The sequence below is a fragment of the Hyperoodon ampullatus genome (genome assembly GCF_949752795.1).
Source record: "Hyperoodon ampullatus genome assembly, chromosome: 2".
NCBI classification, from domain to species: Eukaryota; Metazoa; Chordata; class Mammalia; order Artiodactyla; family Ziphiidae; genus Hyperoodon; species Hyperoodon ampullatus.
Genome location: NC_136915.1, coordinates 85,163,508 through 85,190,512, shown reverse-complemented (window position 1 = coordinate 85,190,512; position 27,005 = coordinate 85,163,508). Strand labels below are relative to the sequence as shown.

The following is a 27,005-nucleotide window of genomic DNA, read 5'->3' as shown; positions in this document are numbered from 1 at the left end:
ATATATATATATATATATATAGGAAAATTCCTGCACAATTTATATAAACTTCAAGAATATACATAAGTATTGTCAGTAGTTATCTCTGGAGACTCAGACCTAGAAAATGTTATACTTACTAAGCCCGGTATGTCTACAAACTCAGAATTTTTTTATAAACGTGCATATTCAGACCAAAAAAATAATGGAAATTAACACATTCTTTCCATTTCCTAAATTGCTATAGCATTACAGAGTTGTCACTGGGTGATGTGTTACTTGAATTTTTTTTTTTTTTTTTTTTTTTTTTTTTTTTTTTGCTGTACGCGGGCCTCTCACTGCTGTGGCCTCTCCCGTTGCGGAGCACAGGCTCCGCGGCCATGGCTCGCGGGCCCAGCCGCTCCGTGGCATGTGGGATCTTCCGGGATCGGGGCACGAACCTGTGTCCCCTGCATCGGCAGGCGGACTCTCAACCACTGCGCCACCAGGGAAGCCCTTACTTGAATTTTTAAAGATAGTTTCCCATAGTTAAATCTCGGAACCCACGGGACTGAATTAGGTAGCTATCATATTCTTATTCCTTACCTCTCCCCACCACCACCTCCTCAGTTCAAAACCACTGCGAGCCAGTGAACTATGCGTCAGTAGCCTGGCTTCCATAGTCTCTGATCCTGCACATCAATGACTCTCGACCTGTTTAATCCAGTTCACCCATGAGAGTCAGCATCACGTGTGGCACAGGCTTCCACAGGCACAGGTGGCCATTAGATAAGATTCAGGTTATGTATAATTCCTTGTTACCTTATCCTTACCCCACCAACAAAACCTACTAAAATACAAGTGAGATAGACACTAGTAAGAGGACAGGTTTAATTCAGCTCTAATGAATTATACATTTTGATACTTTACTGTTAGTAAATTATGGCAAAACTCACAACTGACTTTGGTCAATGTGGTGTTTCCACTTCCGCCATCTATCTTTAAGGAGCTTTGCCTATAGTAAAATTCATACTGGCCATGGCCTCTGCATGACTCTATGAGGGAAAACAAAATAAGATTTGTCTGATCTCTTCCAGAGCTTAAAAGAAAATTTTCCTTTCAGCCAGTGATTATGAAAATCTGGATTTTCTTATCACAGGACATTTAATTTTCTAACAGCCAAGAGTGGCTAGGGTCAGGAATTTAGAAGGTGAGGGAGAAAGATAAATAAAATTATTATGCACCTACTACTGCTAGCATGATACTAAATACCGTGCCACTATCAATGGCTTGGAGTGGGATGGGCACACTTTCCCACCACTAGGGCTATGTAATTGGTGTGAGGTAAGTTATGGGCACTGGGGTTTATATAAAAATGTGACTATGTTCTACCGTAGCAATTATGAGGTACTTTTTCTAGGCTATTTAGACTGACCCATAATCTTAGGACATTTCCATGGGAAACCCTTTCAGAGCACCATGAATCTAGAAATGAGATTTGGGAACAAAATCCACCCTATATTTAATTACTCTTTGCCTAACTTTAATCATTCAAGGTTTTTGATGATTTACTTATAAGACAGAGTTGAAGGTTTGAGCTAACACACAGGACTGGATTGGATTGCCCAATCTGGCTCATGTGAAACAGTGATCTTACCTAGAATTAAGCTTTGCTAACAACTACAAGGATAGAGGCTATCAGATAATTCAGAGGAAGTAGAGAGAGGTTTGGGACGTGAAGGGCAGTTGGCAAGCCAGGTCCTTCCTGTGTTGAACAAGCAGCACTGGCCCAGATGTGAAGGCTGTACTAGGTGAGGTTCACCAAGTTCCTCACATGCAGTGAGTTTATCTTATAAAACATCTCCATTTTATACCTCCAAAAACCTGCACAGACTACATGACATTCTCCAAAGAGCCAGGCCTCACAGAGCCTGGGTTCTCTTTACTATAGGGAATCCTTAGCCAGGAACAGGCTAAGAGCATTCCAGAGTTAAGACCTCTTTCTCCTAACAAATATCGGTACATACCCTATTTACCCAAAGGTCCTGTCGACAAGGAGATTAGACCTGGGTCACTTGCCTTCTTTTCTTCCCCTCCCTTTCTCCCAAGGAAGTGAATGGATCTGCAGACCAGCTGCTTTCACCCCTTCCTCCCTGGGTTACTTAAGAATCAGTGACAAAACGTAGCTTATTCTTACTTGCCCATTGCCTAGCTCTCCAGTATTAGAACTAAATCCAATTATTTCATCAAAACAGTTGAATCACAGAATCTCAGACTTAGAATAGAACTTTAAAGACGATTTAGTATAAGCTCCGACCTAAAGCTTCTACTTATTATATCTATTTTTATATCTATCTGATTGAAGATATCTTATGGTAAAAAGAACCACTTTAAAAGGCCGTTGTTATAATCTTCTATTCACTGGGAATGTCCCTTTTGTAAAACACTGGGAATGTCCCTTTTGTAAAACAGCAGTCTCCCCTACCTCTCTTTACCATCCCCATTGGTCCTAATTCCAATGTCTGAATTAAATCAGAGTAGGTCTACTTCCTCTTCCACTTAACAGTCCTTTCACATTTCCAAGGACATTTCAAAGCCATGTAGTTGTCCTACAACTTATCTTTTCTAAGCTGACCTCTCTGGGTCCTTCAGTTGTTTATCCCAGGGCAATAGCCACCTAATCTAATCTCCCCTCTACAGTTATCTGGCAGCTCGACCCAGAACATATGCAATTTTAGAGACTCCAGATGCTGTGGGTATGGTCTAACTAGGAAACTGTAATTTGTTTAAACTGGATACCGTACCTCCCCTAATAGAGTAAACATTTAAAAACAGCTTTCTTTTTTAGCAGATGTGACATGCTATTGGGACAACTACAATTGTGGTCATCTGCCACTTCCCAGTCATTCCCCTCTTTTTATACATTGTCAAGTCCCAGTGCAAAACTTGACATTCATCACTATTCAGTTCCATCTATTTGTTTCAGCTTATTACTCCAGCCTGAAACTTAAAAAAATGTAATACATCATTCAACATATTATTAGTTCCTCTTCCTAACCTTGCTTCAGTCAATTGATAAGCTTGCTTTTTTTTTTTTTTTTTTTTTTTTTGCGGTACGCGGGCCTCTCACTGCTGTGGCCTCTCCCGTTGTGGAGCACAGGCTCAGGACGCGCAGGCTCAGCGGCCATGGCTCACGGGCCCAGCCACTCCGCAGCATGTGGGATCTTCCCGGACCGGGGCACGAACCTGTGTCCCCTGCATCGGCAGGCGGACTCTCAACCACTGCACCACCAGGGAAGCCCCAAGCTTGCATATTTTAAACTTTATTTTATTGTGGTAAAACATACATAACACAAAATTTACCCTTTTAACCACTTTTAAGTGTACAGTTCAGTGGCATTAAGTACTTTCATGTTGTTGTGCTGCTATCACCTATCCACCTCCAGAACTTCTTTATATTCCCAACTGAAACTCTTACCCATAAACAGTAACTTCCCAACACCCCCTTCATCCAGCCCCTATCTTATTTTCTGTCTCTAGGAATTTGACTACTTTAGTTACCTCATGTAAGAAGAATCATATGATAAGATTTCTTTTTAAAAAACCTAATTAAGAACAAAATATCAACTAGGGTGGACATGGCAATCCTCTTCGTTGACATCTATTTTATCATCACACATCAAGTCCAATACATGAACTGTTTTCTTTCCTGGTTATTAAAGGGAAATAGGTTTCAAATAATCAAGCCAGCTTAGAGAAAGAAAGGGACACAGCTCTGCTAAGGTAATCCCACTATGCATATCTGAGGAGATGCTCTGTGCCCATAAAAGAGCATGAAGCAGTAAACACAGAACCAGGAAGAAAGAGAAGAATTCCTCCTTACCGAAACTGAGGAAGGCCTTAGAGGAGGTTTGTTATGTTCGTGAAATATGGGAAATGCTCACATCAGGTATTCTATATTAAAAATGAAATACTGAAACAAATTCTAAAACCAAAAACACACATACATATATGAAATATGTATGTATCTTTACATATACACACACATATAGAACACATATTTTATGAATAAAAAACTGAGCACTTAATATTTTTACGATGGCTAATCCCTCAGTTAGTAGTAAAAGTAATAAACTAACTGTATCATAGCACTTTTATATGGATTTGTATAAGTGAGCTATAGAAATACTAATAAAACAATTTCTAAGACTTACTTCTGCTAGTCTATCACTCATTACTGTATAAGAAAGCTGTCAATCTTTTATTTCAGTAGGAAAAAAAGTTATCTAACATATTATACAACTTTTAAAAATATTTTTATTTGATTTAAATACTTAAGATGTCTTATTATATATAAATTTAGTGGGAAATATAAATCACAAAGACCTTACTAGTGAATCTTGCTTTAGTGAGCTATATTAAGTACCTATTTTTAATACGTACCTAGTCTACAGAAACGTTAATTTTTGAAATTTTGTTATCTTAAAATGTTGCTGAAACAGCCACTATAGTTACCTAAAATTTTTCTTTAAGGCTATCTTAATGGGAGAAAAAAAGGAAATACATTATTTAAGTGTAACTGAGAACATGCAACACTATTTAACTCACCTTAAAAGTTTTTCTTTTTTAACACTGTTAATGATAAAATGTTAGTGAGTCATGGCATTTGTTTCACAGCACTGTGGAAATTTTTGTTTAGACTAAACATAAGACCAGTATTTTTCTACTTCTTGTCTCCTGACGTAAATTACAACTTTACCTTATCTTACATAACGAATCTCATTTTTCAGTACCACTTCATACACAATTGTTTGCAAAATGTTTTTAAAACATAGATAACTGGGGTAAAATATTAAACAAAAATCTTCACCTTCAAAGTATCACACCTAATACTAATACCCTTAAATAAATGTAACAAGAGGCATTTGAAACCAAATTTTCTTCTTAAATTGCAGCAGAATGGTTTAATGATTAGATCCTAGGGTAAGATGCAGAAGAGTTGGCAAAGTACGCAGAGACTCAGTGATTTTCTTGTCAAGTTTAAATTTTCCAAATATACTATAACTCAGTATCTAAAGATGTGGTTTGATTGGGGAGAGGAGGTGATTCACAAGGAATACAGGAGAAAACTAACGTTATCCAAGAAGTCAGAAAGGGAGAACAAAAGAGGATGGTTTATCCCTAAACATAGGACATTAAAGCCTAAATGTGTCACTTCCTTTATGATAAGAGATTAACCTGTCATATTTTCCCTGATAATGAGTATCCTGCCCAAGGGATGAAAGCTGAATATCAAGAAAAAAGCTGTAGGATTTTTATCTTTCTACGTAGGCAGAAGAGAAGATTTCTTAAGCTCTAAATTATTCCATGAGATAATTTTAAAACTCCAGTAAATATATTAGAGAGAGGATCAAGACATTATATAACCTATTTACAACCTACAATACCCTAAGTTCAAAAGACTCTTACTTAAAAAAAAAAAAAAAAAAGACTCTTACTTTTATGTCAGATAAGGTAAAATTGTTATTTACATTCAAGTATTCAGTAGGGCGTACATTTAAAACCTACAGGTAATTAGCCTCTATTCTTCACTTTAAGTTTTAATTAGTTCCAGTTAGAAAATCTTTTAAGAAAAAAAGCTTACTACAAACAGCTTAAATAGTTGCAGAAGTATCAAGTCGAAGTGCTTTCCAAATGCCAGTTCTCATTGCATAAGGGATAAGAATTTCATAAAAGTTTATACAAAATAATAATAGTAGTAGTACTTGCTGTTGGTATTTTGTTAGCCTTACTTAAAATGCACAAAGTAACCTGGGAATTCACTGCATGGGAAAAAATTTTCTTATGTGCAAATAGTAAATGTAAGATCTATAAATGACATAGGATCTCTATATCTATAAGTATTTATTTCATCAATTTTGTTTCTATTTTGTTTCCCTATGAAGAGATTCACTTTAATTAGATAATTTTCTTTCATACCATTTATTTCATACAATAGAACACAGGAAGACATATCAAAAAAGCAACCATCTCTTGAAAAAATTGCAGTTGATTTTCTTATCAACTTTACTAAATAAGGCAACAGTTAATTTCTTTTTTAAAAATCCAGCATTCACTTCACTAACATTTTATAAAGGCATAAAAGTCCAAAGAGAAAACAGTATTCCTCCCATATAATGAAATATTCAACTTGCCATTCCATGTACAGCAGTCATTTGCCAAGCCTGTGACTTCAGTGGCCGAGAGAGAACAGCAGTTCATACTAGTCACATTTACAAATGCATGAAAATGACCTGTTATCTTTCACCAGCTTATATTCTTTTCATAGCACAGTGATTATTTGTGACTCATGTTTAGAGACCATACTCCTAACCTGAAGCAGGATATTAAACTCACACGAGTACCCACACACATTCTTCCCTGAGTCAACCAATATTTTGTTAGTCAGTTTCCACGTCTTTTTAGCAAAGTGTTCAGGAAACAAAGTGCATGTATTGCAACTATCTAAGACCTGTAAAAGGTAGAAGTCTATATGTTATAACTACCTATAAAGTATTAAAATCTAAAAAGGAAGACAAGGAAATAAACAGTAGGAAATGACAGTAAAAATAGCCTATTGCTTCAGAAGAATAAAGTGATTATGGATACCTACTGGGATCCTATAAATACCTACTTATTTATAACATTAAAACCAGCATAGTTTTTAAAACATTTACATTAATTATTTAGACTTATAACTTTAAATGGGTGATATAAAGAGATGCTTTGATGTATCTTATTCTTGCAGAAATAATGTAATCTGATGTCTTATTCACCAGCTATCTTTGTGTGGGGCAATATAAAGAAAAATAGAAGAATATTATTAATACACATTTGTATGAGTTTTTTAAAAGCCCTAAAAATCGTCACAAATGTCCAGTAATATACAGATTTTAGTAATACCAAATAAGAAAAAAAAAAAAAGCCAGTGGTTATATTTATGTTTTAAAACAGGAAAAACATGGAATGGTATACCACACGTATTACATAAAATTTATACTATTCGAGTTTACATATGTCTATTATTTCCCAGTATCTATCTTGGGTTTGGTGGTATATCTAGGTTGAAAAATAATTGATTGAGGAGAAACCTAACAAAGATGCAAGGGATATAAAATTGCTAATTTACAAATGTATAATGTAGAAAAATAATGTTAGAAATAAACATTAATATGCACTAGTGCCCCAGATTTGCTGGATCCTCTAATAGCTCAGTCTGGAAGTTCTGATGAAGCCTCTGAACAAGGCTCCCCCTCCCCCTCCCCTCCTGCTCTAGTGTACTTAAGTGTAACTATGCATGTACGTGGAACTGTACATGAAATTAAACAGAAAAGAAATACTCCAGCTGGTTATACAGGAATCTATACCTAGCTCCGGCTGTTAAAACATACATGCATCTAGAAAGACAGACAAATATCAGTAGCCACATGATCCTAAAGGTTTTGGGTGAACATTCAGGAAATTGGCGTCATCTGACTTTCTCAAAGTGTGTGAATCCAAACAGACACACTAATACAAACGCGTACGTAAAGCTATTATTTTTGTTAATACACAGGATAACATCACAAGAGTGATTCCTGAATGCATTTGGGGTTGATCTTTATAAATTAAGAATTGTATGTTTAGATTTATCTTCACCCTTGAGTCGTTACTCCCAATCTTGTCTGCTTGTCAGACCACTGAAAATCCTGGCACTCACCAGTACAAAGTAGTATGCATACAGCGCTGTACAATGGTGAATTATAAAATACTTGTCACCAATCACTTTCCAATACCAAATGAGAATCAACAAATCTGTAACAAGGAAAAATAAGATATTACACAGGAAGAAAGCTTCATTGTTTTTCAAGTGTATTTAACTTTCTCCTGACATCACATCACACTCCACTCTGAGCCCACAGCACTCATCTCGTACATCAGGAGTTCAACTACCCCTTTTACCATGAAGTATGTGCTTCCAGATAACTGTCTCCCCTACACTACTGGGACTTCTCTAGGAAGAGGACCAAGTGTGGGCATCCAGCACAGTGCAAGGCGTATAGCTATGTAATGTAACGTATTTGTTGAAAGTATAAACGAATTAACTTGTTACAAGGGTTAAATAAAATGAAAATATTACAGAATAAAAATAATTTTAAAGTAAGACTAAATTACTGATTTGTGTCACTATAATAACTCAAACGGATAGATGATCTCAGAAAAGGTATAAAACGACCAACTCGTTTATAACACAAATTCAGCAAAAAAATTTAAAAGTTAACAAAGAATGTGGTTAAATATTAATTCAAAATAGCAAAAAAAACCCTCCAAAACACGAAGAACTGTAACTATTAAAAAGATATCTTAAAAAAGAGCTCAAGGCATCAATTTTTCTTTAAATTCTAAATCAATACCACAATTCAGAAAATTGTTTCATTTAATAAAACAGAAACATCTCAAACTGTGAACCACAAGTGTTTTCTTTACCAAATGGTTAAACATGAAATTTAAACCTGGAAACAAATGGCTATCATGGATGGAAACCAGAGGATGATTCAGGTTTTGTGGGTTTGGAGCTTATAGCATGAGGAGCTTCTTTTATAAAAAATTAAAATTACTAATATAAAATTAGATGTGAATATATATAAAGGTAAAATAAATCATCAAATTATAAATTTTAAGGAGAGGGAAAAATACCACAAATGTGGAAATCAAGAAAATTTAAAACTATTAGTAATTAACTGCCTGATATGCTTCTCTAGATACATTTTTCCTATATTTGGCTATATATTCTTTGGTCACCAATTTATATGATAATGATCTTATAATATTTTCTATAGAGAGAATAAAAGAATTCACCTTTCATTCAGCTTGGTTTAGAAAGTTTGTTTCAGTTCATAACTTATTTTTAAGTGTTTTGAATTATTACCTTATTTGAGAAAATCTTTATCAAGTTTCTTTCGTACAAGATTTCCTGGGTAGTAACTACTCTCTGAATTGATACTCATTAACCAGTGTATGAGGCATATTATAAATTTTGTGTTAACCTTGTCAATGACAGCATTTTGTGCCAAAGAGCAAATCTTTTCCCAATATGTCCACAAGATTCACTCTTCTTTTAATTGGGCCATTAAATAATCCAATAGCCTATTCATTATTTCTATCCCAAATGTATTTTTTCCTCTTAATAAATTACTGTGTTTTGGTTTAATCTAATTTTGTTTTTTACAATTCACTTCTTGATGGCAGAAAATTTTCTACCAAGTTCATCACTCATCTTTATCACTTTTGTTTCATGGTCCATTATTTTTACTTGGATTTTCTTTCAGCTGTTTATTAAATTTGAAAATTACAAAATAGGGTTCCCTGCATAAATGTCCAAATCAGAGATCTCTTATTTCTCTCTTGTTTTATTGAGACAGTCCAAAATGTCTTTTCAAAGAGCAGTTTAAATGGCATATTCTCAACTTAACTTCCCCTCTGTCTCATTGTGTAAAAGGTTATTCCAACCTCATCCAACATGAGAGAAAATATGACAGAGGGAAATGTGAAGTAGAAAGAGCCCATGATCTTAACTGATTATGACTAAAATACCTTACTTTTGCAAACCTTACCAAAACAATACAAAACCATGACCATGGGAGCACATTTCAAGGGCCCTTGCAAGTGAGGACCCTGAGGCTTAAACTTCCTTAGCGTCATGGTAATTGCACCTGAGCGACTCTTTAGTCCAAAAAGGAACCATCACTAGTAAAAAAAAAAAAAAAAAAAAAAAAAATCCAGGCCTAACTGAGGCCCCACTCTGCAGCTCTGATCTTTGAGAACCAGAGAGCCAACATGAAAAATGTTTCATGTTCTACCATTACAGCAGATATTTTTTCCCCTCAGTATGGATCCTAAAAGTTGCTTCTTAAATAAATAAACCAAAAGCATAGACTATGTATGTATTCTTTGCATAATTCCATAAGTAGTCTAAAAAGAAACAGACAGTGAACAACATATCACATACCAGAAATGAGGTAGCCTGAAGCAATAGCAATATTCACTTTCACAAGAGATGGATCACCCCTATAAATATTAAAAAACAGGTTCCTTTTTTTAGCACATGGTTATAGATGACAGCTACTTTTTTTTCTATTGAGATTTAAATATAATTTAAATGTTCTCTATAGGCGCTCAAATGGTAACTTGTCATTTGCACAAGGTACTGTGTTGGCTATAATGCTTCTGACTGCAATAATCATAATTGCTTATACTTATTAGCCCAAAGTTTTATGAAAATAATATTACCAAGAGACAACATTTTGTAAGTGTATTCTCATATGATTTGTTTGTGAAAGGACTCAAATGGAATTCCAGATGCTGGTTGTTGTTGTTTTGATTCCTTATTCTGAATCAGAGACTCAGCATCAAGAAATCATCTAGGCTGCCCCTGATTTAGAGGCACTATACTGTTATCCTCACTTTACTGAGGACTGGAGAGATTTGCCTATTATCACAAGTTAGAAAATGATCGGAACAGAACAATTTAATCCTGCTGTTTCGACCCTTACACATATCAAGATCCTACACTTTTGCCCTGTTCATGCTCTTGGCTCCAAGAAACAAATACAAATTATCAGTCCTTTATCTGACTTTTAATGTGAACTACTGGTAAAATGAACATAAAATAAAACTGACAACAGGTAAACTACAAGTGGAAATATTTAGTAGAAGTCATGTCTTCTTTACAAATTTTGATCTGTAAATATGATCCAGGAAAATTGGACCTGGAATAAATTATGGTATCTAAGAAAATGTTAAAATATCAAAAAGTGTAATAGGTAAAAGTTTGATAAGGACAAATTGGTCAACGAATCAAATCTTTGTTATAAAATTTACTTCCCAAAACAACTGGTTCTGTTGACAATCATGTGGGTAAAATAAAAATATGAAAAAAAAAGTAGCAATTGTTTAGGTAGAGCACATTAAAACCTGGTCAAGGAATGAAATTCACTAAATTAATTCACTTTGAAAAATATCTTCTCAGTGAAAATGTATGAATACTGGTGTAACTCTGACCAGCATAATTCCATATTTATGAATAAAAAACAACATCATTGCAGTCAAATAGAGATGGTCAAAAGACCTGGTCAAATTGCCCCACATCCCTCAGAACCCACATCTATCACATCCCTGTGCAGTGCTTTTTCAAAACACTCCCAATCCCTCAAACTAAACTGAACGAAGTCTTCTCATATAATGCCAGGAAGTACAGTTTGTAAAACTTCTGCCATTGGAATGACATTTAAATTCTTCAAAAAGAATCATATTACAAATTATCGTGTTATGGCTAAACATAATTATTATTCGTGCTTCAAATCATCTCATGTGGTACTAAATTCCTCTTACATGGACATCTATAATTCTCATTTTCCTATCTTTGATATCAAATGATGGGTCAAACATAAATTTAAAGACTAAGTCTATCCTATCTATCTGACTATCCTATCTCAATAATAACTCATTTTTGCTCAGAAGTGTTAACAATAACTTAGTGACTCACTAACACGGTATAAACGTTTACATAATCATCAATATTCTCCCTGTTTCGGATAATAATTGCAATACTAATGCAAAATGGCCCTCATTATTTGTATTAAATCTAAAATAAATCATTCTAATGCACCTTGCTGAAATATGTCTGAACACAAGCATTTTAAAAAACAATACACCATCAATATGTTTTCTGTTTTAAAGTAAAGAGATGTTCTTATTAATAATTAAAATCAAAACATAAATCAAATTGACTATATTGGAAAGAAACAGCTTACCAAAGTGGATCAGCAATAGTAGCCTCATCAAACAAGAAAATGTACAAGCCAATAACCCCAACCACCAAAGAATGACACGTAGACACTACCCTGCAATGAGATGAAATAGACACAAAGATTTTAGAATCTGTGCAATAAATTTTAACTAATTCTGGCAAGACATTTAACACTCTGAAGAAGTTAAATATGGAAGCATTTAAATATAGGATTGGAGTACATCTGAGAATATAATACAAAATTGCTATTTAGAAATCCAAGGGCCACAACTTTATTTTGGAATCAATAACAAGAAAGATGCCCAGGTCTACAATTTCCTGCTAGACAACTGATGAATCACTTATTGATTAAAGGGTCTAAAGCAGAAGCATATCTGATGAACCAGTTGACAGAGTTTTGTGTAAACAGATGGCATTTGGTAAGCACACTACCCTGCACCCTGCTCCATCCCCAGCAGCATCACTGCGGGATTTGTTCCTGCTCCAATCAGTTAGGAATGACTTCCAAATCTACTAGCCTTAACGAACTCCATAGGATCAGAACTGGAATGGATCACGAAATGAAAATGTATTCCCTTGGAAATTTCAGGTTTTTTGTTTGTTTGTTTTGCAGTACACGGGCCTCTCACTGCTGTGGCCTCTCCCGTTGCGGAGCACAGGCTCTGGACGCGCAGGCTCAGCGGCCATGGCTCACAGGCCCAGCCGCTCCGCGGCATGTGGGATCTTCCCGGACCGGGGCATGAACCCGTGTCCCCTGCATCGGCAGGCGGACTCTCAACCACTGCATCACCAGGGAAGCCCTGGAAATTTCAGTTTTAATACACACATTATTGTACTTGATTCTTGTAACAAATCTGTGAGAAAGCTAAGGTGGCTATTATTAGTGTCTCATCATTATTATGAAATCACTTCTAAATAGAAAAATGGAGGACCATGAATTTATTCAGAAAAAATCTGTTTTTAAAAGAAATGCCCAAGTGAAACAAAATGTTCACATGATCTACGTAGCATTTTCTTTATAGAAGGAATAACTTTTAGTTGAAAAACATCAGTTTCTATGAACATATCTTGCTAAAAATTTAATGACTTAACCAATATGCAAGTTCTATGATATCCTACTTAAAGAACTGTATACAGGATACTATATGCTTACTCACATAATGAAAAAGTTTATGAGTAATGAAGTTTCTCTTCTCTTCATTAGAATAAAGGATGAGAGGAATAGCAAAGTTTTCTCTTTAGAAATTAATTGGTATGCAATGAATCTCTCTACAATATGACCCAAATCTTTAAAAGTGAAATATATCAACCAATACAAAGTTTGATATTTAAAAATCTCATTGTAACTTGAAAAATCAATATACTTGATCTAATATATGATGTGGTCCTAAGTAAACATATCAAATTAAATCAAATCATATTTTAAATGCTCAAAGAGTCTCACTAATTTAAAGGCGCTGAGTCCTTTGTAATACCAAAATACATTTTGAAGTGTGATAATTAACGCAATTAACCTGGTTTACGAGTCTGGAATTTTCACACCAAGCACACCTGTGTTCCATTTGAACATAGCAAGATAAAAATGTAAGTTCCTTGATCTCAAATAAAACATGCCATCTAAATAATCAGACATACAGCTTTCTGTTGCCATTCAAAAATTCTATTAAAGGAAAAAGCATAACCTTTTACTAACCTGTCGGCTTAGTAACCTTCTATCAAAAAGTTTCCTTTTGAAAAAAATCTGAATTTTTTTCCTGATACTCAGGCCTCAAATTCCCTACTCTGTTGAGATGTTATATGGTAAAAGGGAAGAATTACAAGCCTTCAGCTGATGGAAATGGCATATAATTCACGAGAGAAAAGTTACATGTTACTTGGATCAAATAGCTCCCACTATAATGAACATGAGAAACAAACACACTGTGCTTACATGCTATTCTGTATTAAAAGTCTATACGTTCAGAAACTTCTGTTAGTAAAAATTTCATATTTCATTCTTTAAAATCAGATTCCTGGCAAAGCAAAATGTAGATTCCTCAGGGTCTTAAGAAAAACACCAAGATAAAATATTTCAATTTTGTTTAAAGAAGGTTAAAAAGGAATGTTTGTGGGTTTCTTTTTTTTTAAGGAAGTAATGACAATTTTAGAATAGCACTTTAAAATTACTGATGTAATCACTCGCAAGTAGTATGAGTATTACCAACAGAAATTACATAGCTCAATCAGACAAAAGAGTTATATTTTGAAGAAGCAGATTTAAAAATTAGGAATATTTCAGCACAACAGGACTTTCCATGCCATAGGAAAGCAAGTGGAAATAATAAATTTATTTAATTATATAATATTAATAACATCTATAAGTATGTATGTTTGCAGAAAAAGTAACAGTTAAATATAAGATTTTCTCACTTATAATTAACTCAACTGTTACTCTCAGGTGTGAATTTTCTGGAGCACTTTTCTGCCTTCTGTCCTTTTACTACTAGATGATTTGGGCCACTCATCGTTCAGAGACTCTTTCCTGATTACTAGAGAGAATTATGTGGGTTGCGTTGATCTGTTTTAAGACTGGAATCTGGATTTCAAGACATATATGTGTAGTCAAAAAGCAGCCAACTGTTTTTCCTTCTTTGCACTCTCCACCTCATAATTTAAGTCCCATGTAAACCAAGCTGGAATGGGAAACAGGAGTAAATTTGAGAGAGAATAGCATAGCATAATAGTATTTGAATAGCGTAATGAATCATATAATTCCAGACTCCTTTTTCAAATGGGAACTCAGTTTCCCAAATGGTGATTCCATGTCTCATAGAATGGCAGTGATAAGACGACTGAATAATGCAAAGTATTTCTCAATTGCATCATTTCATTTCATTTCATTTTTACCTTTGCTTCAATCTATCTGTACCCTCCCTGTTTCTTTGGCTTACAGCTCGCCAAGATTCAAATGCCTTTACCTACCTTAACCATGTTGAGATGGAAATAGTTCAAAATTTAGTCACAGAAAATGTATGCCCCCCTCCATATCCCTTTCCTTCTCTTTCACAACTATTCTATCTTCATGTTAGAAATGGTTTTACAAAATAATGGTTAGTATCTTTTGTATCCCACATTTGAATGATACTTTTGTGCTATTATTTAGACAAAAGAATCATATCTCTTATTTTTCAAAAATATGTGGAGAAATAATTCTCACTTTTGGGGAGAAGAGCTATAACATGTATGAACCAGACAAATCAGTGTAAGGTGCAGAAGAAAACAACTAGTCTTCTTCACAGTCTGAGTTATAAAAGTGAATGCCTGTAAAACAATTTGGCTCAAACAGATAGGGCATTTCAGGTCACATATGACCATTCTCAAATAAATAGACTTTGGCAGAAGTTTTTAATTCTAAAAGGAAATTTCAATGAAAAAATAATTATAGCAATTTTGGAGGTCTGCTGAGTTCATTTTATAGTTAGCATTAACTTCAACAATAAACAGTATCCCATAGCTGCTCTAATTCACTGAGGTTTGCAAACGCACAGAGGTGTTTGGGCATCTGAAATGCTCTAAAGCAAGTGAAGCAGTCATCAGAGTCCGTCTGTGTTTGGAACCTTGTGGGAGATTAATGAGTTGCACATACACAAAAAATTAGCAAACCAACTAATTAAAACTCTGGCAGGTTTCTATATCCTTAGATGTCTTATTCGTTTTCCATTTACTTTTTTGTTTAAAAGATCTAAAAAGCAATTTTTACTTTAGAATTACATAACAAAAGAACAGATTCTGGAGGGCTATGAATTAAAATGAAAAGTTCATTAAAAGAGAGACAGATGTGCTAACTGTGCACCAGGTTCTTTGGTGTGTAGTGTTTAACTGTCCTAGGTTGGGCTAAGCCAGCCCGATACTATATATAGGCTACTCACAGCCCCAACTAATGTTACTTCTGTTACCATTTCCAAAGAACATGCGTTTGTTATCATAAATATTTCAGAGGAGAATGCAAAACAGTGCCTTCCACCACAATCCGCCAGAGTCTACTTAACACTTCCCTAGACAGTTAAATAAATTTTTCCTAACATCTTTCAGAATAAGAATTGAAAATTTTTTCTTGTATGAGATCTATCTACTTGTCTTTCCTTTTATTCCTAATGTCAAATAAAAAATTTTGACCTAAGATTTTGTTAGATCTTAAATGAAAAGGACTTTTTGGAAATATTTTAAATGCGTAATTTTATTTCATAAGACTAGGGTTTTTTTAATCAGTCATTTACATTTTCGTATGCTTTACCTTGAGTTCCATTCAATCTTCTTTTCGAAGTTGAGATTATTAAAACCTGGAGAAACTTTTGCTGAAAACCAATAACTTACAAAGTGGAAAAGAAGCTGAAAGGTGAAAAAGCTGGTAAAACCAGCGCTGATGACCAATATGGTGTTGGTATCCATATTTCTTCAACCTGTTAAGAGAAATGTTGGCTATAAAATCCTTTAAATTGCTCATAATACACCTAAATTAATTTTTAATTTTAAAAGAGTATGTGGTTGTATTTTTAGTGATTTATTTTAATTTAGCACAAATGTAAGAATACAAGGAAACTATATGAATTTTAAGCCTTTACCAGCTATTTGTCATGTATCTCATATTTGTACTTAAAATAAAAGAGGGGAAGATCTATTATCTTAAAGATTTCAATATGATAAATGTCAGGAGACAAATTTAACATCATGATACTCAAAATTACCTAAGTCTAGAGTTTACCATTAAGAGGGAATTTCAAGTACTATAACTGAAGGTATTCTTTTAGTAATATTTTTAATTAAACTAAGGACAAATCACCTGATTTCTCTATGCCTCAATTTTCTCATCTATAAAATAAGAAAGTTGGTTAGATAATTTCTAAGAAACAATTAAGCCAAAATAAGAATAGAACTAACATTATCTGCTATAGGAAAACAAAAACCAATTATATAAGAAAAAAATAATTGTACAGTGTGACAAACATTTAAAGTTTAAGAAGAATAATACTATCTTGGAAAATAATCATACCACTGTTACTGCTTAAATTAGTATTTAACTTTTAAAAAAATATTTTGCAATCACACATATCCTTGAACCAAAAATCCTCCATGGCTTTTTATCTCTAAAAGAAAACATTTTTATAAAAGAGCTCTAAGTTTTAAGGATAGAGTTAGCGCAAAGAATGGTAATATGCATATATACACATTCAAAGTATGTTTTCTATCTCATTGAGCTCAACTTTATCTGGCTCCTAAAAATCTTAGGAACATTCAGACCAAAAAAAAAAAAAAGACACTGAAGCATTTGCTCATATCCAGCAAATACAGCATTTCTACGGCTCCATCTTTGATAGAGCTGACCCTCAAATGAAAAGGAAATGAATCAATACATATTTCCAGCTGCCTAATGTGAAGAAATAAAGTCACCTACTGAAGTCAATTCACTAGAGAAAAACCACATCATTGACTGCACTAGCAATAACCCCACTTCATTCCCTTCCAACCAGGATATCATAATAAGAATCAGTCTCCCACAGGGCCTCTTCTGACAGAATTCATGTGTCTGTAATGAATTCTTTCCTCATTCTTTTTTCTGGTGTGTGTGCACAGTAAAAATATTGATATCACAATTCTTCTCTGTGAGATTCCATTAACTTTATTGCTCATTTAATTGTTTTTAATTCAACATGTGTTTATTGGGCATTACAAAATTTAATTTTAACCTGTCTTGGTCTTTTAACCTAGGTTTAATATTAACAAAATAATACATAAAAGTAAGTTTTATACATAAATTAAACATCACTGTAATTTGCTAAGTGAGATGTAAAAAGGAAAATGTTTTTCTAAGATGAAGCAAATAAGGATCTGCATGCCAGGTGGGCAGATAAACAAAGACAATGAAACCAGTAACCAGTAGTGAGTGGAGAATCTAATCTTAAATGTGAGGATGATTTCTCCTGAAGGGTTCTGTGTGTTCCCTGGAGGTTATGGAGGGTGGCTAGGCAAGAGCTGCTTATTTACCTCAGTTAAAATTCAATGTATACAATGAGTATTTATTTCATGAATGTTTGCTAAAAGTTATGTTATAAAACATAGTATGTGTCATGCAACATTATCCATTTTATGAATTGTTAATTTAAGCAATACATTAAAAAATCAAACAATTCACTATTAAATTCCTCATTCCTAAAAAAATTTAGTTTTTATTAAGTCTTTGTTATACTGGGTATCTTATATTTTCAACAGACTTTAAGTTAACTAGAGTTTGGGGGGTACATGTGGAGAATCTCCCTTTGCAAAAATGTTCCATTTAAAACTAAAAAGCTCCACATACTCAAGTTATGGCTTCCATTAAAGGCTCAACAGACAGAAGCTAATTAAATTGTTCTACTCCTAGCTTTGCTCCTTATTAAACAGCTGCTTGCTTCATCACTCATGCCAAGTCAGGGACTAATCTAAGGAATTAAAAAAAAATTTCCCAGAAAACCAAAGCTTCCGGTAGGAAGAAACTGCCCCTGTTCATTCACTGAATCAGGCAAGAAAATGGTGAAAATGGATAAAACCAAATAATGCTCATTACTGACACAGATTAAGGGCCTTTTAGAGTTTAGTGATTATTAAGTAGAGGAATACACTGTAAAAGTAGAAAAGTATTAGACTTGGTTCATACACCTCTACATATGGCTAGTAGCTGGCAGAAGGCTTGGATACTATCCTAGAACACAGCAGCTAGAACAGAAGTGGGAAATATTTCTGTGCCAATTTACAAGGGGAGTGTCTAGACATGAAATTTAATTAGCGCATCCTGATTCACAGGAATTATGGACACCAAAGAAACTCTTCCAGAGGCTTCCTGAATACAAAGAATGCTTGTACTTTTCCCCACAAGATGGTTTCCATAAACTTTAATTCAAGTTGGTTTCTTGGTAGAGAAAACCATGGAAAGGTTTGAAGGATGCCTCTCAACCACCAGCTTGTGAGGGCCCTTCTCCAGGAGGACTCCCAGAAGCAGGACCACTGGGAACAGCCCAGCCAGGCTGATTCAGTCTTTACTTCCGCCAACAGTTCACCTAATACCTGTCATGAGTCCGCCACATACCAGGCACTGTGCTGGGACTCAGAATACAAAATGGGAGACATGCTCCTGGGCCAGTAGGGAAGCAAGAAACTGATCACCCCCACATAAAGTGGTAAATTCATGGTGCTAAGGGGGGCACTCCCTGTTTTCCTGGGAATAAATACCCAGCAGAGAAGACATATAAACAGTGAGGTATTCAAGCTAAACCAAGAGAACATCTTCTCTTCTATTAAAATCCCAACAAGATGCTTTAAGGCTGAAACCCCTAAAGATTCAGTTCCGCCAGGTGACTCTAGAAATACTGACCTGGGAATACAACCTTTACTCTCATTTCCCCATGTTCATTATCTCCTTGTAGCACAAGGGATTCCTTAGGGAGTGCATTGGAATCACCAATGTCACCTCCAATCATCAATACACATATACAACCTTCACGTTCTGATACAACTTCCAGGGAAGAACCACTGCTGTACTGATTAGCAGTAAAAATCCTTAAATACAGGGGGGAAAGGTCTTATGTAGTTGTCTTTAAGGGCAGCAGGGAAGGGGGAGCTAGGAAGAATGCCCTACACATGCTTAGCAGTCCTTTTCCCATCCTTTTCCTTTTTCCCACATTGACTCCAAATACTCATTGCTCTCAAATCTCCAGTTCTCCCTGTCTTACAGTAGATGAGGTTTCTTCCCATTTCACCAAAAAATGGAGGCCATCAAGCATAAACTCCTGATGATGGCAATGTTTACTACCTCCCCTCGCCCCAATCCAGAATTTTTCTCTGCACATTATAGGCTCTGCTGGGGTGTATGCCCCACACATTCAACATGGTTTACACTGTGCAACCAAACCCCATCTCCCAATGTACCAGTCCTGGATGGTCAGCTACCCTCTGGATGGCTCCATAAGGGCATCCTGGAGGCCCACACGCTCTACATGACCCAAGCTGAACTTAACCCCAAACCAGTCCTCCCCTCAGGGTTCCATATCTCAGAGGATGACACTGTCACCCACAAACACCTCCTCACCTTTAATCTATAACAGCTCAGTCATCCTGGTCTCCTTCCTATTTCCTACTCACATAATTAACTGACTGCCAAATCCTTGTAGATCGAAGAATACCAAATGAAGAAAAACTTGATTCCAGGAAAGTTCTGAAAGTTTCTCATGAGATCCTTATTAATTACACAAAGAAATGTGGCTGGATAACAAAATTAGGTAAATCTAGAGTTAGCTGAAAAACTAGAACCAGCATTTAGATCAATGATCTGAAAGAGACTTGAGAAATATCTCCTGCGATATCCCATAAGGTTCTCTCTTTTTGGTCTCTTTCAGTAATATATATATATATTTTGTTTATTTATTTTTGGCTGCATTGGGTCTTTGTTGCTGTGTGCGGGTTTTCTCTAGTTGCAGAGAGCAGGGGCTACTCTTCGTTGCGGGGCACGGGCTCTAGGCACATGGGCTTCAGTAGTTGTGGTGCACGGGCTTAGTTGCTCTGCGGCATGTGGGATCTTCCCAGACCAGGGATCAAACCTGTGTCCCCTGCATTGGCAGGTGGATTCTTATCCACTGCGCCACCAGGGAAGCCCCTTTCAGTAATATTTTTACAAATATTTATATGTTTACTCAATCTGCATATAACACAGAGCTGGGAAAGATAGTTAATATAATCAGTTAACAGAATCAGGTTTCAAAATGATCTTCAGAAGCTGAAATAATGAATCCCAATCAGAAAGATAAAAACCTGAATAAATTTTTAAAAGGCAATACCCAAGTATAGGACTTAGCATAATAGCTATATAACACGTGCGCGCGCGCACACACACACACACACACACACATAATATTAGCATTTTAATTTATACAAACCAACAAGAAATAATAATGTAATGAAGATACTAATAACAAAAAACAAACCTCAGAACCACTTACAATCAGAGAGTATAGATCAAGACCCGTATCAGTCCCATTTTACTCTGAATCACTCACATGTCAAAGTACCTTTAGAGCAGTGTAACTAAGATGGTGATTTTTAGAAACCATATCATATCATGAAGAGTTGAAGGGCTGAGTAATGTCAGCTTGGGAACAAGATTACTTAGAGAGGACTGAAGGGCATTCTTCGGACATCTGAAGAACTGTCATGTGGAAAAGTGAAACAGGGAACTTACTCTGCACCTCTCTAAATGGCCCAAATGGGCAAAAATTACAGAAAGGGAAGAGCTCAGCTTAATTTGAGGAAGACCCTTCTAACAATTTAGAAGTGCCCAAGCATCTGTCATGGAAGTGGTAAAATGACCACAAGGAGTGTTGGTCTGCAAAGGGGCTGAGCGCTAGTCTAACCTTTAGAGCACTTGCAAAGTAAGATTCTGGGATTCTAGGACTGAACTTAATTGTGGCATCTAAAAAGATAATTTTGTATTAAATACTACATTAGCTTTTCAACAGTCTATCACTTATGTTCTACAAAATCAAAGTTACGTGTGTAAGAAAATAGTAAGTACGTATGACATGTTGGGAAGTACACAGGCTCTGTTACAGTCTTGAGTTTGAACCTCAGTTCCACCACTTGTTCACTGTGTGACCTGGGGCAAGTAACTTGCCTTGCCTTACCTGCACCTTGGTTTCTTCATCTGGAAAATGGAGATAACAACAGTACTAATCTGACATGGGGAATAAACCACAGAACGCTGGACGCTTAGAACAGTACTTGGCGTGCAGTGCACACTCAGGAGTACTGTTTCTCCTTCCACCATCGACCACCTCCAGCAGCATGCAAGACATGCAATTTCTGGGCCTGTCATCACTCCAGCCCAGGGAAACAAGACCATTCTCTGGCCACTAGGCCCTATGCCTCTAACTCATCCCCTTTACATTAGTCAACACTCAAAATGTAGGCAGCCCCACTGCAGAGATCTAGCCTCCATCACTGGACTATCCCCGTCATGCTCCAACGTTCCTTCCCAGCCACCTGACCCAGCCCATCAGCCCCTCTACCTCCCAAATGCTTCCACTGGTCCCCTGGGACTGGGCTCCACACCCAGAAAACAATGCTCTATGCTTGGCCTCTCCTCGGCCTGCTCTGAAGACACCCCTCTTCTTCTGCAACCTCTCAGCTAGTGGCTGCCTAGGCCCTCATCCTTCAGTATCAGGAGTGGCCCAATAGCCTCTTTGCTCTCATGGTTCCCTTCAGGGCTTACTCCTCCCTTCCCTCACCTCCTATAAACACGCAGGGTGTTTTGGTCCTGCTATTCAGTTATACCACCTTCTCCCTCTTCTCACTGATATGGTATTCCAACCTCCTGAACATTTCCTCCCATTCAAAGACTTTGGTCCTGGTTCACTTATGGTCCTCAAGCCCTGCCATTATCCTGAATGACTTCCTATATATGTAGAAGGCCCAGGTTTCCTTAACAACTCAGTCCCTTAATCTTCATCTGGAATGGTACCCCTTCCATGCCACCTCAACCATTTATGGACCTTTGCCGTCCCTTACCCATCCTTTTTCTGCCTCCAAAATAACATTTCTAGAATTCTCCTTGTTGACCTTTCCTTCAAGTGTGCTCAGTATTACGACATTCTCAAGTTACATTGGCCTCTCAGCTTTTCCTCAATTCAGTAGCCCTTTGCTCTTTTTACTTCCCTCTTTAATCAGCTTAGATCCTAGAGCACATCATTTCAAGAACAGTCTTTCTAACACCCCACATCCCCTTTCCACTGCCAAGAGCCGGTGAAACTCCAACAAAGGATATGTCCAACAATTTACTCAGTGACAAGGCAAGCACAGTCGGAGCACTGTTGGAAAACGTCATATACCAAAGTTTATACCAGTCATATACTGGTGAGTGTGAAATTACAGAGGGATCAAACAGCTCTCAACTCTGCCCTGCACTCCTAACACATTGCCCTCGCCAACCAATCCTTTCACGCTCCACAATTAAATTCCAAGTTGCCCCTACTCTTTTCAAACCTCCAACCATCCACCCCCACTCTCAACAGATAACCCCCATCCTACTTCACAAAAAATAGAAGCCAACATATGAAAAGTCTCAATATCATACTATCAACCATTCAAACTACCCACCTGTCCTCCCATCTCGAGACAACCTAACCTGTGCACTTTGGAACCATCCTCTCTGGCCTTCTTGGGAAACTTTTCTTCCCCATTATCTTTTATTCTCTCCTCAACTAGACCTTTCTATTGGCTTTTAAACAGGCTCAAGTGCCCAGTAAAAACAAGAATCAACAGACCCACCACCTCTTCTTCAATTTTATATCTCTTCTCCAGTATGGCCTCTTGCCCTCTCTCTCTCCCCCCACCTTTAAGGACAAAATTCTAGAATGGTTTTTCCATATTGTCATCATTTCTCAGGTCTCTCACTCTTCAGCCCACTCCATTCCTGTCCCCACCCTCGTCGCTCCCCTGAAATAGCTATTGCTAAGGTCAGCAATGACTTCTTTGTGTGGCCTTCGTGTCACCTGACATCTCAGCAACATTAGATGCCACTGACCACTTTCTCCTTGAAACACTTTTTTCTTCTCTGTGTTTCCATGACACCACACTTCTTCTTCTGCCCAGACAATGAGTAACAGAATTCCCTAAGCCTCAGTCCCAGACTCTCTTCTACTTGTTTCCTGTGTGATTTCACCTATACCTGTGGCTTCGGTTACCACTTACATGCAGAAAAATCTCAAGTTTTAATCTCCATCCCAGGTCTCCTCTCTGAGCTCCTGACATGTATGGCCAACTGCCTAGCTGTCAGCACCACACAGCATTTCACACACATTTCAAACCAAGCTCATGGCCTAATCTCTAAACTTGGTCCTCTTGCAGGTTCTTCATTCTGTGAATGGTACCACTGTACATCCCCCATTTGACAGCCAGAAACCTAGGAGCCATCCCCGATAACTTGCTTTCTGCACCCTCCTACTATGCCACCATATCCTTCCCCTTCTTAAACAGCTTTCAAAAACATCCATTTTTCTCAAGCTGCTACCACCACTTTTCTGAATTGTCTCCAAACTGGTCTCCTTAGTGTGGAGAATAGACTGGAGGACTCCAAGGGAATCGGCACTAAAAGCTGTCTCTGGTCAAGTCACCTCCTCACCTACCCCCAAATTAAACCTTCACTGGTTGCCCAGTCCTCTGATGAGGGCCCTGCTTTCCCCAGCCTCAAGTGGAACTTGCCCTCGCTTGCTGCACCCCAGCTAATGTGGCCTTCTTTCTAACCCTTAAAGATGCCATGTTCCCTCCCTCTACAAGGCCTCTGCCTAAGCTATCCCCCGACTCCCACCCTGCCCCTCCATCCCCCACTGTAACGCTCATGCCCCCTCAGCTCTCAGGTCAATCATCACTTCCTCAGGGAAGACTTCTGGGAGCAATCCCCCCCTGGTCTGCTCACATGGCATCATGTCCCTCTCCTTTACAGCTGCAATTTGAATGAACATCTCCTTCCCCTAGTGGAATGTGAGCCCCATGAGGGTGGGAAACACAAACATTTCCCCCCCACCATGGTGTCCCCATACCTAACGCAGTGCCTGCCACACAGCATGTGCTCAATAAATGTCTATGAAATATAATAATGATAACAACAGACATTCGTATTCTTACAGGTGCTTTCCACTCTGCTAGTACCTGATCAGTCACAGGTCCCTCATTTTACCAGTACAATCAGAACACTGGAAAGAAAAATTTTCTAAATTGACAACCCTAGTGGTATAGTATGAACACATATTCACTGCAAAAGGATTCTCACCTCCAAATATCCAAAAGCTAAGAGTACCAATGTTATAAATGAAATAATATTGAGTGTGTGCCTTAGTCCGTTTGTGCTGCTGTAACACAATACCACAGACTGAGTGGCTTATAAACATCATAAATTTATTGCCCATCGTTCTGCAGGCTGGAAGTTTGAGGTCAGGGTACCAGCATGGTTGGGTGAGGGCCCTCTTCCAGGTCACAGACTTCACATGGCCGAAAGGGCGAGGAAGCTCTGTGGCATCTCTTTTACAAGAGCACTAATCCCATTCATGGGGACTCCACCCTCATGATCTAATCACCCCAAAAGGCCCCACCTACCAGTACCACCACTTCGAGGGTTAGGATTTCAACACATGAATTTTGGTGGTGGGGGGGTCACAAACATTCAGACCCCAGCAGTATGATATTTGGTTTGTCTATGCCAAACTCCTTACAACGTGTGATATATGTTCAAAGGCTTCATGTGTATATTTAACTGTAATTTGCACTGTATTTTCATACTCTTATCAGTTACAGATGTACTTATTTATTGAACTTATCTACCATGTCAGTAGCTCTAACACGTAAAAGTTTTTTAAAAGTCTCTATTAGCAAACTGTAAATCATTTGTAAATGAACACATGACTACAGAAAATGAGATATTTACCAGACCAAACAAAAACCCTACCAGAAAAATACCTGCTCCCCACCCATTCCGGTTTTATTTGCATTTTCATACGGGTGGTACATTGCAATCATTTTTCTCAATGCTCACGAAATGTCAATAATTAACCAGAGACGTTAAAACCCCTTAGTAAAGAATAACTCATCATACTACCCACTTTTGACTTTTCATTCATGTAAAAATTTAAGCATCTAATCAAATGTGTACAAAGTTTTCAGCTAACTGCAGTCACCGTTTTTATTTTTCATTGCTGTTGTTAATTCTGCGTTGAGAGCTATATGAAAAAAAGCTAGGAGAATTCCACCTCTTTTTCTTTTCTGAGCATCAAGTTCAAGAACCATTAGCATTAGAGTGGAAGTCTAAAGGAAGCCAGCGGCATAAATGTCAACCTAACTTCTGTAAATCCTCCAATATTCATGGTGCTGCTTTTTAAACTGAAGCAAATGGAAAGAAATGAAGTCTAAACCAGGAAAGGCTAAGGAACCCTACATTAATATGATTAAGTTACACTCCATCTCTCGGTGATATGATGTTACTTAAGATTCAACAAGGAATTGCTCATTACTACAGAAAAGATTTCTCCATGGTTCTCCCCTGTCAGTTAAGATCCTAAACTCTGAATAAGGGTGTCCTTTATATTTTTCCCATACTTTCAACCCTTTCTCTTCCAAAAGCATATAACAGAATTCAAGTTAAACTGTTTGATTCCTCCTGTTACAGACCTTGGTGATGGATACTCCCCGAAACAATTTTTTTGGATTATCGATTGTTTGATGAAAACAAAGAATGAAACATTTAAGGTTAAATAGTCATTTCTAACTGGCCTTTATTTTCCCCACAATTCTACATAGTAATTACAATCACAGTGTGTTAGGACAGGAATGAGAGAACTCTGTTCCCCAAACGGGCTGTAAGAGTCATCCACCCACAGCAAGAAACACCCTCACTCAGGGGCTCTGGGGTGGCCCCATCTTGTACCACAACTCAGAGAACTGTTTTGACAGTTAGTTCATATTGCTACCTATCTCCTCATACAAGATTTCCCTTTTATCTCTCATAATCCTGTCCCTTTACATCCTATGCTAAATGCCTTCTAGGAATCTCTGATCTCTAATTCAGTGGTTTTAAAATGTTCATATCCCAAAGCTTCCCCCAACCCCTCCTGCATCACACAATATTTTCTCAGTATATGTTCCGCTTATTCCTACCAGTCAAGAAGATTCTGTAGTCTCCTTTCTATAGTTTGTTTCCTGGGCAGGGGGTGGGGGGGATAAGGTTTCTTCACATATATTTTTCACATAGCCCAGAGTCCCCACCAAGAGGTTCTGACAAAACAAGGGTGAGAGGTTATCCCATATCCTTAAACCCTCCCTGAGAATTCCTGCTCTTTCAAGAAATAATGTTTCGCCTTAATTGCCTACCACACTTGATCAATTCTCCCTCCTATTATAGGTATTTTTAATTAGAATCTTAACAAAACTTTTATTCTTATTCTCCTAGCTTACATTTACTGATACATTTTACATGTTCTAGCTATTAACTTAAAAATAAATCAAATGAAATCTAATATAGTTAATCTGTCATGGCAACTTTTTTGTTGTTCTTACGTTAAATTTTTTATTTCATTTTACACTGACTCCTGGCTTGGAATTTGTTTTTATAATGCCTAACAAGAAGTGTGGCTGTAATGAAAAAAGCCTTCTTTCCCAGCTCCCAACCCAC

At 36.9% G+C, this 27,005-nt stretch overlaps 1 protein-coding gene across 1 annotated transcript in view; it reads right to left on the bottom strand.

The window, feature by feature from the left end:
• LOC307048516 (TLC domain-containing protein 4-like) overlaps positions 1-16,213 on the bottom strand; it is a gene marked incomplete at its 5' end in the record, with an annotated part of 38,504 nt that extends 22,291 nt beyond the window's left edge. Inside the window, 4 exons of the mRNA XM_079697613.1 lie at positions 7,697-7,791; positions 9,986-10,044; positions 11,790-11,879; positions 16,059-16,213. Coding sequence (XP_079553739.1) covers positions 7,697-7,791; positions 9,986-10,044; positions 11,790-11,879; positions 16,059-16,213 — 399 coding nt within the window. The remainder of the gene's footprint in view (positions 1-7,696; positions 7,792-9,985; positions 10,045-11,789; positions 11,880-16,058) is intronic.
• Between the last annotated feature and the right edge of the window lie 10,792 nt (positions 16,214-27,005).